General features: G+C 36.8%; 1 protein-coding gene across 2 annotated transcripts in view; it reads right to left on the bottom strand.

The window, feature by feature from the left end:
* The window catches only part of tspan11 (tetraspanin 11), a 110,750-nt gene that overhangs the window by 32,884 nt on the left and 64,024 nt on the right, over positions 1–13,842 (bottom strand). For both annotated transcript variants that reach the window (XM_015353149.2, XM_006633745.3), the window contains exons 4-6: positions 12,983–13,057; positions 7,362–7,466; positions 1,925–2,083 (exon numbers count right to left, since the gene is read on the bottom strand). In XM_015353149.2, coding sequence (XP_015208635.1) covers positions 1,925–2,083; positions 7,362–7,466; positions 12,983–13,057 — 339 coding nt within the window. The remainder of the gene's footprint in view (positions 1–1,924; positions 2,084–7,361; positions 7,467–12,982; positions 13,058–13,842) is intronic.

Raw genomic sequence — 13,842 nt, 5'->3', positions numbered from 1 at the left:
TACTCAAACTAAAACCTTAAAAATGTATGTTCAATCAAAAATAAATAAAATCTTTGAAGGATTTCAGTCTAGTCTTAAATATAGATGACCAAAAAACCTCTTCAAACACATTTTTTAGGCCAATCATTTATCAGGATAAAACCAAAGACAACATATTTCTGAATTAAAAAGACAGCGCCATTTCAAGGCACAATATAAATCATAATAAATATGCCTGAAAGATCTTCAATGTAGGCTATTTGTTCGCTTGCTTTTTAACACAGCAAAACATTACTATAGTTATATATATATTCATTGAAATCGTTTTTTTTAACGACACAGCATTAATGGAACAAACAAAAACAAACAAACAAAAATAGTAACAAAAAGATTCATGCTAAATAAATGTAAGTTTTTCATCTTTACTCAGCCTACTCAGACATGAGCTGCTGACATCACCACAAAGCCCTTTTGTTTCCAATACAGTCACCAACACAATATAAGAGGAATAACACTTGATGGAAACAATCCAAAGATTGCTCATTCTTCCTAGAGGGCCATAAAAAGCAATAAACTATGGGAAAGACAGTGCTCAGCATAAAAGAATTAGGGAGAAAAATACATATCAAAATCACCATAAGAAATGTATACATATTCAATTTGTTTTAAAAAATATTACTAATTCAAAGCAATCTCAGATGTGAACATTGCAAGTTTTAATGTTCAATTGGAGCTCTAAGCTAAATCATTCTTGTGCTGTTTTCATTTGGCCTTCAAGTGTACAGCAAGGACCAGCAATATGCAGCAACAGAAGAAAACAAATTCATTTCAAAATCCACCTATATGCAAACTGCAATATTATTCACTTGTTAAAAATATGGGAATAAAGATAAAGCTACTTTGAACTTTATGTGGAACATAAAATTTATGTGGAACATTAAATTATGAACAAGGTATTTAAAGCATTTACTGCTCAGCAGGATAGTACAGATGCTGTTAATTCTTCAGGAATGACATCTTCTCTAATTCTTATAAGAAAATAAAGGTGGAGTTTTAATGCACTAGACGGGCCTACTTGAATTATGAACCTACAAACATCACCCTTAATTATGTGTTACATCAACAATAAAGGCAGTGCTATATTGTATTGTCTCCTTCCTTCTTCATCTCATATTTTTGAACTTCAAAATGTAGAAAATATTTCCGTTAAGTGATACTAAACGATAGCTGATGGCCAGAATATAATGTACAAGTGCTTTGTTCAACAGTTTTTATTACGCCATCTGCTACAAAGATATTTGGCAGTGAGGAGTACCAATTGGAGCTCTGGACCCATGACAAAATATCTGAGAGCTCACGTTCAGTTGACACTTCTGTTACATACATGAGGAAGATACTTTGTCTCACTACACCATGCAACACAGCTGAAAAAATTGGGCTTCTTGTTTGGTCAAAAGGGTTATGTGGTATAGACTGATTGGCAGAGGGATAGTTACTTGGAGATCACAGTACTACAAAAACTGGAAGACGCTCCTGCCCAACAAACCATTTATGCTCAAGAAGCACTCTAAAATAAATATCAACCTCCAACAGGATTCATGCTAGACCCTAAAGAGAAAACGACAGCACCTTTTCAAAACACAATATTAATTGATGATATACCTGAAAGATCTTACCATTAAGTATAAATAAAATAAACAAGTAAAGGTTTCTTCCATGCAAAAAAGAAAAGAGACAATGTTTCATGGGTGTGTGAAGAAGACTCATCTGAAGAAGACTCAGAAGCCGAAATGTTGTGTCTCTGTTCTTTTCAGTATGGAATAAACCTTTACTTGTGCCTTTGCAGCCTACGCATGCTGACACAGCTACCTACTTGAACTCTATAAAATAAAGCTTAGAATGTAGTCAAAACAGTGTCAGAGTATTACTCCCAGGATTAGCCTACCTCCACCTTGTAGATGTTTGATGGATGAGCTCTAAGTCCACAGTGAGGCGTGATGGTTTTACAGCAGCTATCAGGCACCACACGGTTCTCTGCTTCTGGGGAGCTGATGTATACACTGTACTGCCAGTCAGAAGCATTGTTGCTGCCACAGCATTTGAACTAGAATGAATGAAAAGAAGACGTCAATGAAACAAATAACTTTTTTACTTGCAATAATTTGTGAACTGAAAAAGAGATGGTGTTTTCCTTGACAATTAAAGGAGATCAATGAATAGTCCCACAGGCTTCCAAATGGTTCATGCAGTGAACTTGTGCTTTAGTGCACAGGTCAAGTACTACAAAGCAGACATGACTGGTTTGAATCTGGGTTATATCATCAGCTGAGCAGAACATGGATTTTTATCAAGTATTTGGCTGATGGAATTTGGTGGGATCCTTTGTTTTTCAAGCAACAGTGTATCCAGGTTGCAGTTGCCAGCGTGAAATACAGTAACTTTGAAGTCCTCTATTCAACACAACTTGATCACTGGTGCTGGTTGAAAAAAAGTGAATGAATCCATATGTGAATGCACAGTTTGGAGGAAGAATGTTATATTACAAAGACTTTGTATGAAAAATTATTACTACTAGTGATTCAAAATTATAGGTACAGTAACCTTAGTATTCAGTGATACAATAACAAGGTGCTTCAACCAACTAATTTCCAGTGCTAGTAAGCCAATCTGAAAGGGTAATTTTTTTCTTGTAGGATAATGCAAGTCTCAGTGGATTACAGTTATAGACCACTATACACTGATTCATATCCTTTATTCATAAACATGTTGCTGCTGTACTTACACCAAGGCTCAGTTTCCCTTGCCCGATGCTCCTCAAACATGTCGCTTCTATGATCAAGTCATATCAGCATTTGACAACAAACTCCACAAACTATTTCATATCTCATTTTAAACAAGGCTTTTGCAACGTATTTTATTACTCAAACGCACAACATACCAAGTGTGCACAGTCATACTACTGTACAGTAGATTCACAACTATGCAGCACATATCATGCATAGCACATAAGCAAAAATGTACAGCTATTTAGATGTTTTGTGTGGAGCAACACAAACCTTTGTTAATTAACAACCTTCATTTTGTGCACTGTTACTGTATTAAGGAAAATAATAAATGTGTCAAACACTAAGTGTGCAAGTGTATAGGCAGTATTTGTTAGTCTCTTGCCCTTATCGCAATGTGTCACAATTAATGCCAAAAGTGTATTTTTCTTTCATCTGCTCACATTTTCTGCATTTTCTCTTTGATATCTTTAATTAAATGAATTAGACCTGTGTGTTCTATTTTGTTTTGTGTACCAATATATCAGAAAAGGTGACATTTGTAAAGAGAATAAGAATGAATCAAAACAATCTCTTCTAACATTGCTGCAGTGTTACAAAACATCAAGAAAAAATATCCAGATTTACCTGCCTGATAATTAGATATGATCAAAGAAGACTACATTCATTTATTTTTTAACTTAATCACTAAGGATGAAGGAGAGGCTCTGCTGATTGTAGTGAAGCTGCAATACTTTAAACAAAATATTGTTTTCCTTATGACTTGTCCTGCCAATTTGTAAAACTTTTATTTTTTTTATTAAAAAATTTTTTACTGACACATCTTTCTGTTTGTTACCCGAAAAATGAATTCATGACAAACCGTAGGAAATTCCATTGCATAATTTTGTTTAATTAAAATGTAAAGAAAAAAAAAGCTGAGCAATGTATCGTACCCATTCAGATAATGTGAAAAGAACATCTAGAAAGTTCTGACATTTTGTTTGTGTGCCTGTGTTGCCTGTGATCCAAATGCTTCTTCTTTTATAAAGCAATATTACACACTACTACAAAATGTGCCTCACGGCATCACTTACTAACTGTTCAGCACTGCAGAAAAACAGCCTTGACGGAATACTGTAACTATTGAACAGAAATAAAACCCAAACATGCCAGGCTTTTAGAAACATTAATTCAACTTAATGGATGCCTGGCTTGCAGCTTTAGTGAGCCTCTGCTGAAGTTCAGACACAAAGATAAGCTTTTTCCAACAGACAGGGAATGCACCTTTAACTGAGAAGCTTTCTTGGCAATATCAGGTCCTTCATACTGTGCAAATTGCTGCATCTGTCCAGTGCAATTTACTTTTGTTTTTCTGTATAGCAATTAAAATGAGCCAAATATACTCTTTGTATTTATGTGTTTAATTTGGAAAACATAGACATAAAAAATAGTAAAGAAGCAAGAGCAATTAAAAGCAAATTCACAGTAAAAGCTTTTTTGAAGAAAATGCACATTGAATTGGTATGTTAACCCACTTCTACTATGAGATAGTCACTCTTGACTGTATCAGCTGTTTGCTGTTATGAAAAAAGCAGGCAGACAATAATCCTGCACTATATGAGCAGCAACGATACAGTTTTTCATTTATAAGAGATATAGTAATTCCTGCCTGTTTTTTCATTTAATGGGCATATTTCCACTCTTACAACCTGGGCTCTCGTAAAGCATTATTCTTTTCTCTTATCTTCTCAGAAGAGGATTTTACTGTTTAATTTTTATTACATTTTAGTTTTTTGTAACAAAGGCTTGCCTGTTAAGTGCATTAATACATGATAGTATCTTATGTTTATGTATTTGCTAATAACTGTAACAAGTACTACTACACAGTACTAAATGAGCAAGAATTCTATTGTTTTCCTACCTGTTGTTCATGCTTTGGCTATTGAGTTTAAGCATCGTAAATAACCAGAATGGTGTTGTTTTCATACTTAAGTATCAACTTCTGCTGCATTAAGGTGAAGTTTGCGAGTCTGGGGGAATATTTGAGTTCTGGAAACAATTAAAGATTATTACACAGGAAGTAATGGGAATTATTTCTGCTATATGAGTTTTCACCTTACGAGTAGTCTTCCAGGAACATATTAGGCTTGTATATCAAAGGATTACTGTACTGTCCTAAGTAACTGTTTTTTAGGTTTCGGGTAAAATATTAACTTGATCCCACCAAAACGCTTATGCTGTTAAAGAAAAAAAACAAATGTGTGCTACCACACTTTTTTATTAAGGTAGAAGCAGAAAATATTAATTTGATATATGATTTAAGAACTTTATCAAACTTGAAACTAATTTGATTTGAATGCAGTCAGGGGTCTTGATGTTAAGCAACAAAAGTTCTAAAAGGTTTCATGCATTTTGAAATTTGAAATCTACATATTTCCTTTCTTTTATCTGTGTCAATTAATTATGTGGATAATATATTTAACTCATAAAAACAGACTATCATGATTTCCAGGAAATACTTTTTACTCCATCTCTAATCTCTGATCTTTGACAAGCATCTGACAAATAAATGTACATATCTTATTTGCGGAGTGGTCTAAACTAGCTTGCAAACTACTGTATTCATTGTCCATTAAACAATATATCATAAGATCTAAAAAGGGCTTTATTTTCTACAGCTTTATAAAAAAGTAATAAATGTAAATACAGTACAGAGATGTATCAATGTGACTCTTGTACCACTGTCAAAACTCTGTGAATTCTCATTTAAGCTATTATCTAGTATTGGTAACAGATAAGAAGAGCTAATACACAAATACATTTTAGTGTGGATAGGCAACAGAAATCCTGATATCATACAAACAGCTGTAAACATCTGCACAGAATATTCATAAAATCTACTGAGAGGCAATAGAAACTCACATAACCTCACATGCTGCAAAGCTTGCAAGAACTGCGCTATGGTATGTGGGTTGATAATGTGGCTGTAAAATGCAACAATTGAACTTATCCCGAAGGCGTTCAATTTGGTCCATAATAGGTTATTGTGTCAGCAAATCCAACATTGAACACAGCATGCACGACAGAGATTTAGAATTGGCCACCATCAAAGTCCATTGATAACTGAGGGTCTGGTGATGATAAGGCATACAGTAGTTTGCTGGACATCTTTGGAAACAAGTTGTGTAGTTAAAGATGAATGGTCTGTTATCTTGGTAACATAGGATGAAGATGTCTGAACATGTTTAACAGAACAGAAATGGTTCTGGAATGGACATTACAAGGGTATGTTAACAATTCTTCAATATTCCCATATTTGAGAGAGTATGGTACTGAATATCCAACATTGTTGCCAAAGCAAATAATGTTTTATTTCGGCTTCTTCTTAAGAAATAACTGAATGGGAAATTCAGATCAATACACTGCTAGCAACCAGGCAGCCTAAGTAGGCCAAATGGCCTCATCTCCTTTCCAACATTCTTATGTTTGTTCCATCTTTCACCATCTTGAGTATCTGGTTATTTTTTCCAACAATCAGTTATGGTTCCTTGTAGGTGAATGGTAATATGTATTGACGTGTTGTTATTATAGCTAGGATATGAACTGTGTGCCATAACATCCTCAGTCAAAGTGAATCACATTAAAATAAACTTGTGCACTGTTGTGTTTCTGAACACCTGTCACAAATTCAGAAGAAAAAAAATAAATTCACATTGGCAGTAAATAAGATAATAATAATTATTGCATTATTTTAAGATAATACCACTGCTTACTTTTATTGCTTCTACTTTGAAACATTACTTTTTTTCTCATAGTGGTATCATAAATTGCAGTTGGACAGAAGAATTTAAGATACTTCCTGGTATCTGTTAAATAGGATTCAATGAATATGAGGAGACCACTCCAAATTCATTGAATGCTGCTTCTTTTCTTACTGTATGCTTTGAGACAATCACATTGATGTCCACTAGTTAGGAAAGCAAGTAGTTGAAGCAATACTAAATACTACACAATGCATGATCTATAATAAGACAGTCATGTATTACTCATTATATAATTATAACCCAAGATATAGCAAACATAAAATGCTCAGACTGACAATAAGGACTGCACATTTTGTTCATGTAAGCTTGCTGACTACCTTTCACCAGTCTTGGTTGAATCATTTATCTTTGCAGTTTTTAAAAAGTGAAACTTGGTCTGGTCTGTTTTGGATGCCTAAGAATAGAGCTGAGATAAGAGAAGATCACTTTATTAACCCTGTACAATTTCTTGGATTAGGAATTTGTCTTTTTGCATACCCAAGCTTGCTCTCCATGACACACACAGATGGGGAGATAGAAGCTTGGGGTCAGAGTGCAGGGTCAGCCATTTATATGGCGCTCCTGAGCCAGTTGGGGTTAAGGGCCTTGTTCAGGGGCCCAACGGAGTAGGATTCCTTTGCAGGCTGCAGGATTTGAACCAGCAACCTTCCAGCCACAGGCACAGATCCTTAGCCACAGTGCCACCACTCTACCTATGTATGGCATGTATGGCAAATAAGCTATCTAACCCCTGCAGTTAATTGCTGGCTGGATCATTCAGCACAATATTGAATAAAGCAGTGATCTCTCTTACATCTTGTTGGAGCCTGTCAACAGCATGTGTGATGAGGTCTTTTCCGGGCTGTGCGTAGTTTTCTGTCATGGTCTGCTTGAGATGCTGTTTTAGCTCATCACTCAGCTGTGCAGTAGACCCACCATGAAAAAGAAAATCACAGAGAAGATATTAACAGGGCAGAAATAAATACATGGGCACACATCTGCTACATCTCACAGACAACCATGGCAAACATGGATTCCTGGTCTGGGAAAAAAAAAAATCTCTCAGTGTACAAGGCTTTCAAAGTGTTTTTCTGAGAAAATACAAAACAACAGGAGAGATAATGTATAACTTTCATTATGCAGTCGGATTGCAGTGAGAGATCACAATTGACCTAAAATTTGAAAATGAAAAGTCATTGAAATGAGAATCAGACAAAAATAAAAGTTTTTTGTCAGGACTAAAGTAAGCCTGTACACAAGTGCACTCCTCACTATATAGATTGTACATAGATTCACCTATTGTAATTTATTGTCCTTAAATGTTCTGCAGTATTTTTAATTTAAAATTCCCCTTTAACTAGTGTATGACAACAGATTTCAATAAGACATTATCACCATCATAACTACCTTGAATTTTTTGTCTTTTGCAGCTTCACATAAACTGTTCCAACAGAATTTGTAGAAAAAAAAAACTTGTTAAAGGAATTCTTGGAATAGATGGTCTTTTATACACATTTTACTTTTGTGCACAATTTTCTGATATTTTATAAGTACTGTAACTGATATAGACAATTACATAAGCAAGTACTGTTACTGATTCTTCTAAAATATTTATATTTGGAATTTATATTCTTCACATTGTTTGAACTTATTGGACTGCTGAAAGGTTCTATTTTCTACATATAGCTTGTGCAAGTATTTTTGTTTATTTTGCCTATCACAAAAAATCAAAGCCCACTACAATCTATTATTCTTGAAGAATGTAGAAAATCTCTTGGATACTATCCATATATTTTGCAACTACTTTATCTAGTACAAGGTAATGGGGGAGCCTAACCAGCAAGCAATGTGCACAAAGCAGGATATATATTGGAAGGGACACCATTGCAAGCCACAAAGACATAGACTCGCATACATTCACACCACTTTTCTCAGAAGCCAATTAACCTACCAGTATGTCTTTGGACTGTGGAAGGAAACCCACTCAAACACAGAGAGACCATACAAACTCCATGCAGATAGCAACTCAGGTATCGAACCCAGGGCCCCAGCACGGTGAGGCAGAAATGTTATGCACTGTGCCACAGTCACCCAAATCTCTTAGATATACACAATTGTAGCAGCAAGGCTTATTAATAAGAAAGAATTAAAGTGTTTCTGAGCTTTCCCAAATTAGGCCTCATCTCTCTGTTCATCTCTGTGGTGCAGCCACAGAGAAACTATTCATGCAGGCTGATTTAAGGTTTCTTTGATAAGATTTCCTAGGACAGCTCCCAAAGGGGGATGCACTTAGCTAAGCCTGGCTATCATGATCAATGGTCATCCATTGGAGCCTATCTGTCTAGGGAGTGCCAGATGGACATCTGGACTGCATTCCTAAGTGTCAGGAGTAAGTGACTCATATCTCACCTTGATCAACCAATCAGGGACTGGTAGGGCCAAGTAACTCACGTGGGACTCTGATGCCCATGGAACTTTCAGCCAATCAACAAGCTGAAGTTCCACCAGGTAAAAACAGGCAACACAGAGAGCCTGAGAGATTCAGTAGGATTCAGAGTGGACTTCTGAGACTTTTCTAAAGGGAATTCAAAGGAGAATTCCAGGGCAGGATGGCCCAGGAGCAGAAGGCTCCCAAGGGCAGGACATTCTCACAGCGCGCCTCCTGACCATCCTGAGACTCAGCCCGGACAACCACGGAACGGTCAGTGTGTCTGGGTGCCAGAACTTTCCTTTGTTCTAAGAGTCTAGAGTGGAGGTTGCCAGAGAGTAACCAGAGGATCCACCCGAGGTTAGCACCAGCAGCAAGCCTCATGAACAGGTCGGAACTGTGGACAGCTGACAGCTGTGGATTCAGAACTAGCGCTTCATCAGGAACGAACCAGTCCTCTTCCTGACTTGCTGGGACCCACAGTCATCTTTTCTCCTGTGCACAAACTTTGCTAGTTAAAGCCAACACTAACTAGCTGGTCAGTGAGCATCAGCAGCGCACCGTCGCAAGCCACACAGCACAGCCTGGCACGGAGCCAGAGAGCGCGGATTGGACAGCAACAGCCTGCAACTGTTTCTTTGTGCCCGCAGGAGATCTGAATCCCCAAAGATTGGATGAGTATTCAACTTCAATGCATTACAGCTCGAGAATTCAATTGTTATCCCAACCAGTTGATATCAATTTAATTCCTAAGAGTTATGTACTTGTTTTGAGTATCTAATGTAGAAGTTTTAACCAAGTTCATTTATAAACCGGTCTTAATGAATGATATACTGAACGTATGTCCTCTTGATATATGTAACTCTTTGTAACTGATTGAATATATATCTTTTGTATTCTGATAACCCTCTCGATAAGATCTGTTAGGTTTATATGCATATTCTATGTATTAATAAATGTATCCTCGTGTATTAGTACCTGTGTGTGTGCGTTGTTTGAGTTATGTCGCATGGTTGGATTCTAAAGCCATCAAAAGAATCAATTTTGTGATTTACTGCTACAATTAATAATTCTCCCAGTAAATGCCCAAACCCTACAGAACTGGTGCCTTCAGAGAGCACACTACATTTAATATGGCAACGTTACACAATAAACTCTAGAAAGACCGACTTAAATGCCCCTCATTGTAGAAACCTGAAGGTTTTACCTGGTTATTTAAATAAAAAAATAATATTAACAATACTGTGGAGGTTTTTGCCCAGTATGAAACAATGAATGAATGTGTCAGCTTGTTTTTGTGGTGTCCGAGCCACAGCAGGTGCTGTATTTGCCAACTTTTGAGACTGAAAATGTCAGAATAGTGGGGGTTCTCATCCAAAACTCTTAACCTGGGCCCAGCACAGGAGACAGCAAGCCTCACATAAACATGCAAGTTTCAGCAAGATGGGTCAGTTGGCCGCCCAGATGCAGGTGGTAGGCATTTATTCCATCTCTAATGCTGTTTTGTTGCCGATGGTTATTTACTGGATCCTTCTAGAGTTGTACAGTACCATTTAGTAGAGTACGCCAAGTATGTAGCACAGTCTGGACCTCAAACCCTCGAAAAAAACTTTGCTATTAAATGACAGTAACATCGGACTGGGTTGATGATATTTACTATGGAGGGTATTCATTTAAGACGTTTCAGATGTTTGTGACTGTGTAAGGATATTATGTTGAAAAATAAAATTGATGTATCTTTAATAACTCTATAATAATTTAGTATTATTATATGTATTGCTTATAAATTTAGTGTTCATCAAAGATGAGGAGAAAATTTATTGAACACAGAATCACAATGAGTAACATAGCATTTCACTACAACTCACAGTCCATAAGGCCACCTGAGTATCTAAGTAGCTAATGTACAGTGCAGTCCGTCAGTATTTGGACAGTGACAATTTTTGGTTTAGCTCTGTACTCCAGTACATTTGAAATGAAACAATGACTCTGAGGTTAAAGTGCAGAATGTCAGCTTTAATTCGCCCTTTTTATACATAGTCCTTCCATTTTATGGGACCAAAAGTAATAGGACAATTGGCTTCTCAGCTGTTTCTTGGCACGCTGTGTGTTGTTGCATCATAAGGTCATGCTTAATAGAGCTAACAAAAGGTCTAGAGTTGATTCTAGATGTGTGGCATTTGCATCTGGAGTATGTTGCTGTTGTCTCTCAACATGAGGACCAAAGAAGTGTCAATGCCAGTAAAGCGGGCCATCAAAAATCAGAATAAATCAATCAGGGCCAAAACATCAGGTGTGTCAAAATCAACTGTTTGGTACATTGTTAAGAAGCAAGAACACACTGGTGAGCTTAGCAATAGCAAACAACCTGGTAGACCACAGGAGAACACAGTAGTGGATGACGAAGAATACTTTCAATCGTGAAGAAAAAACCCTTTTCAACTGTTGAACACATCAGGAACACTGTCCAGGATGTAGGCATAGATGTGTCAAAGACTACCATAAAGAGAAGAATACACCAGCATAATCTCAGAGGGTTCACCACAAGATGCAAACCACTGATAAAAAAGACCACAGAAAGGCCAGGTTACAGTTCACTAAAAAGTACATTAAAAAGCCCTTAGAGTTCTGGGACAAAGCCTTAAGGACAGATGAGATAAAGATTAATCTGCCCCAGAGTGATGGAAAGAGGAAAGTGTGGAGAAAAAAAGGAACTGCTCATGATCCAAAGAACATCACCTCATCTGTGAAACATGGTGGAGGTAGTGTTATGCCTTGGGCATGTACGGCTGCCATTGGAACTGGCTCACTTGTCTTTATTGATGAAGTGACTTTATATGGCAGCAGCAGGATGAATTCTGAAGTGGACAGAAGCATCTTATCTGCTCAGATCCAACCAAATGCTTCAAAACTCATTGGACTGGGCTTCAGCTTGCAGCAGGACAATGACTACAAACATACTGCTAAAGCAACTGTGGAGTTTTTCAGGGTCAAAAAGTGGATTGTTTTTGACTGGCCAAGTCAATCACCTGACCTGAATCCCATTGAGCATGTATTTCACTAACTGAAGACAAGACTGAAAGCAAAAAAACCCTGAAACAAGCAGGAACTGAGAATGGCTGAATTACAGGCCTGGTAGAGCATCACCAGAAAAGATACCCAACGTCTGGTGATGTCTATGGGTCAATTACTTTCGGTCCCATGAAATGGGGGCACTATGTATAAAAAGGGCTGTGATTCCTATATCTATATTCCTATATCATTCACCCAATATAGACATAAAGACCTGAATTAAAGCTGACATTCTGCACTTTAAGCTCAGAGTCATTGTTTCATTTCAAATCCAATGTGCCAGAATACACAGCCAAAACAGCAAAAATTGTGTCACTATCCAAATACTTACAGTATGGGCTGCACTGTATGTTGCTTTAATAGGAAGCTAAGCAGATTACCTGAACCAGAGACTCTAATGTCCACTCTGTTACTGTCAACTGTGCCAAAAGCTATTAAAGGCACATATTTAACAATGACAAATGACCAGAAATGACCAAAAGTGAGGTCCCTTAAAACATTTTAACATATTTTGAATAAAGCCTCCAGAAATTAAATCTTTAATTTCTATCAAGGTAGCCTCAGTCTTGTTTCAACCCATGTTGACTGGATTGAATGGGGTGTTGGTTTGTAAAAATAAATTCATTAGCAATTCAGCTACAACCGCTTTCTGGTACTGTACCTGTGTTTGAAATAGTCAATAAATAATGATAAAGGTATGTTAGTGACATACACTCACTTGTTTTCCTAAAAAACAAAACTTACACCACTCCAGAAATGTATAACAGTATGATTTCTTTTAGAGGATTCAATAACACTGGCTATAGATACAGTTACTATGCAACCATGTTCAATATTTTATAACTCTCTTGTGCAATCAAATAGTACATTGTAAAGTAACACATAAAAAGCAATAATATTACACAACATCTGAAATGTATTACATTAGTACTCACCCTTTGGTAGTAAACATAAGCCAGAAGGCCAGCCACAAGCTCAATCAGAAATATCAGCAGCAAACAGGAAAAATACTGGGAAAAAAACAGATGTCATGTTAAATTTAACCAAAGAATAATGCCCATCCTTTTGTCAGCCATGCAGGGTGGACTATTAAAATCTTTTAACTGACAACATCTACAAAGTATGAGGAAGAAAAATATTGAACATCTAGAGAAGTGTATAGTAAAAGCATACAGATGTTAAATGTTACTGGCCATGTGTACTCAGAGCTGTCAGCCTTGTAAGAACAACATCCATTTGATTTGAATTTATGCTGAAAATAAAACCTGCAGAATGTCTTAATGGGGTGGGGAGTCACTTTTTTTTTTAAAGAATAGTGAACCTTCAAGGCACAAGCCAGCATATTGATAGAACAGATTTATATTTGACAAATCGTGGTGCATGTAGTCATTTAAATCAAAACCATTTTTGAATACAAGGAAATCACCATTACCTAACTGAAACACACATTCCCATTTTTGCCACGGTGATACAAGCATCAGTGAACATGACGTTTCCTCTTCCTCTGACTACTTTGCTGGTCAGAGAAGAGAGGAATGTGATCCTTGAATACTAAACACAGCACTCAAGGCAGCCATAATAAATACACGCACTTAGAGCACCGTCTCTTTTTGTGGCCCAGGAAAACGACAGCTTTCCAACTGTTGAAACATCTCGGCTCAGTAAATGCCGCTGCTGCCTTTTTAAGACCTTGTAAACCCCATTGTAATAATAGTGTGGAGCTAATTGTGTTTTCCCACACATTTGCTCTTGCCTTCCATTAAGGCAGAACATGTCTAAAATACATATTGCATGT

This window comes from Lepisosteus oculatus, chromosome 7 (genome assembly GCF_040954835.1).
Source record: "Lepisosteus oculatus isolate fLepOcu1 chromosome 7, fLepOcu1.hap2, whole genome shotgun sequence".
Taxonomy (NCBI): Eukaryota; Metazoa; Chordata; class Actinopteri; order Semionotiformes; family Lepisosteidae; genus Lepisosteus; species Lepisosteus oculatus.
Note: the sequence above shows the minus strand (reverse complement) of the source record. Positions and strands in the feature narration are given on the sequence as shown.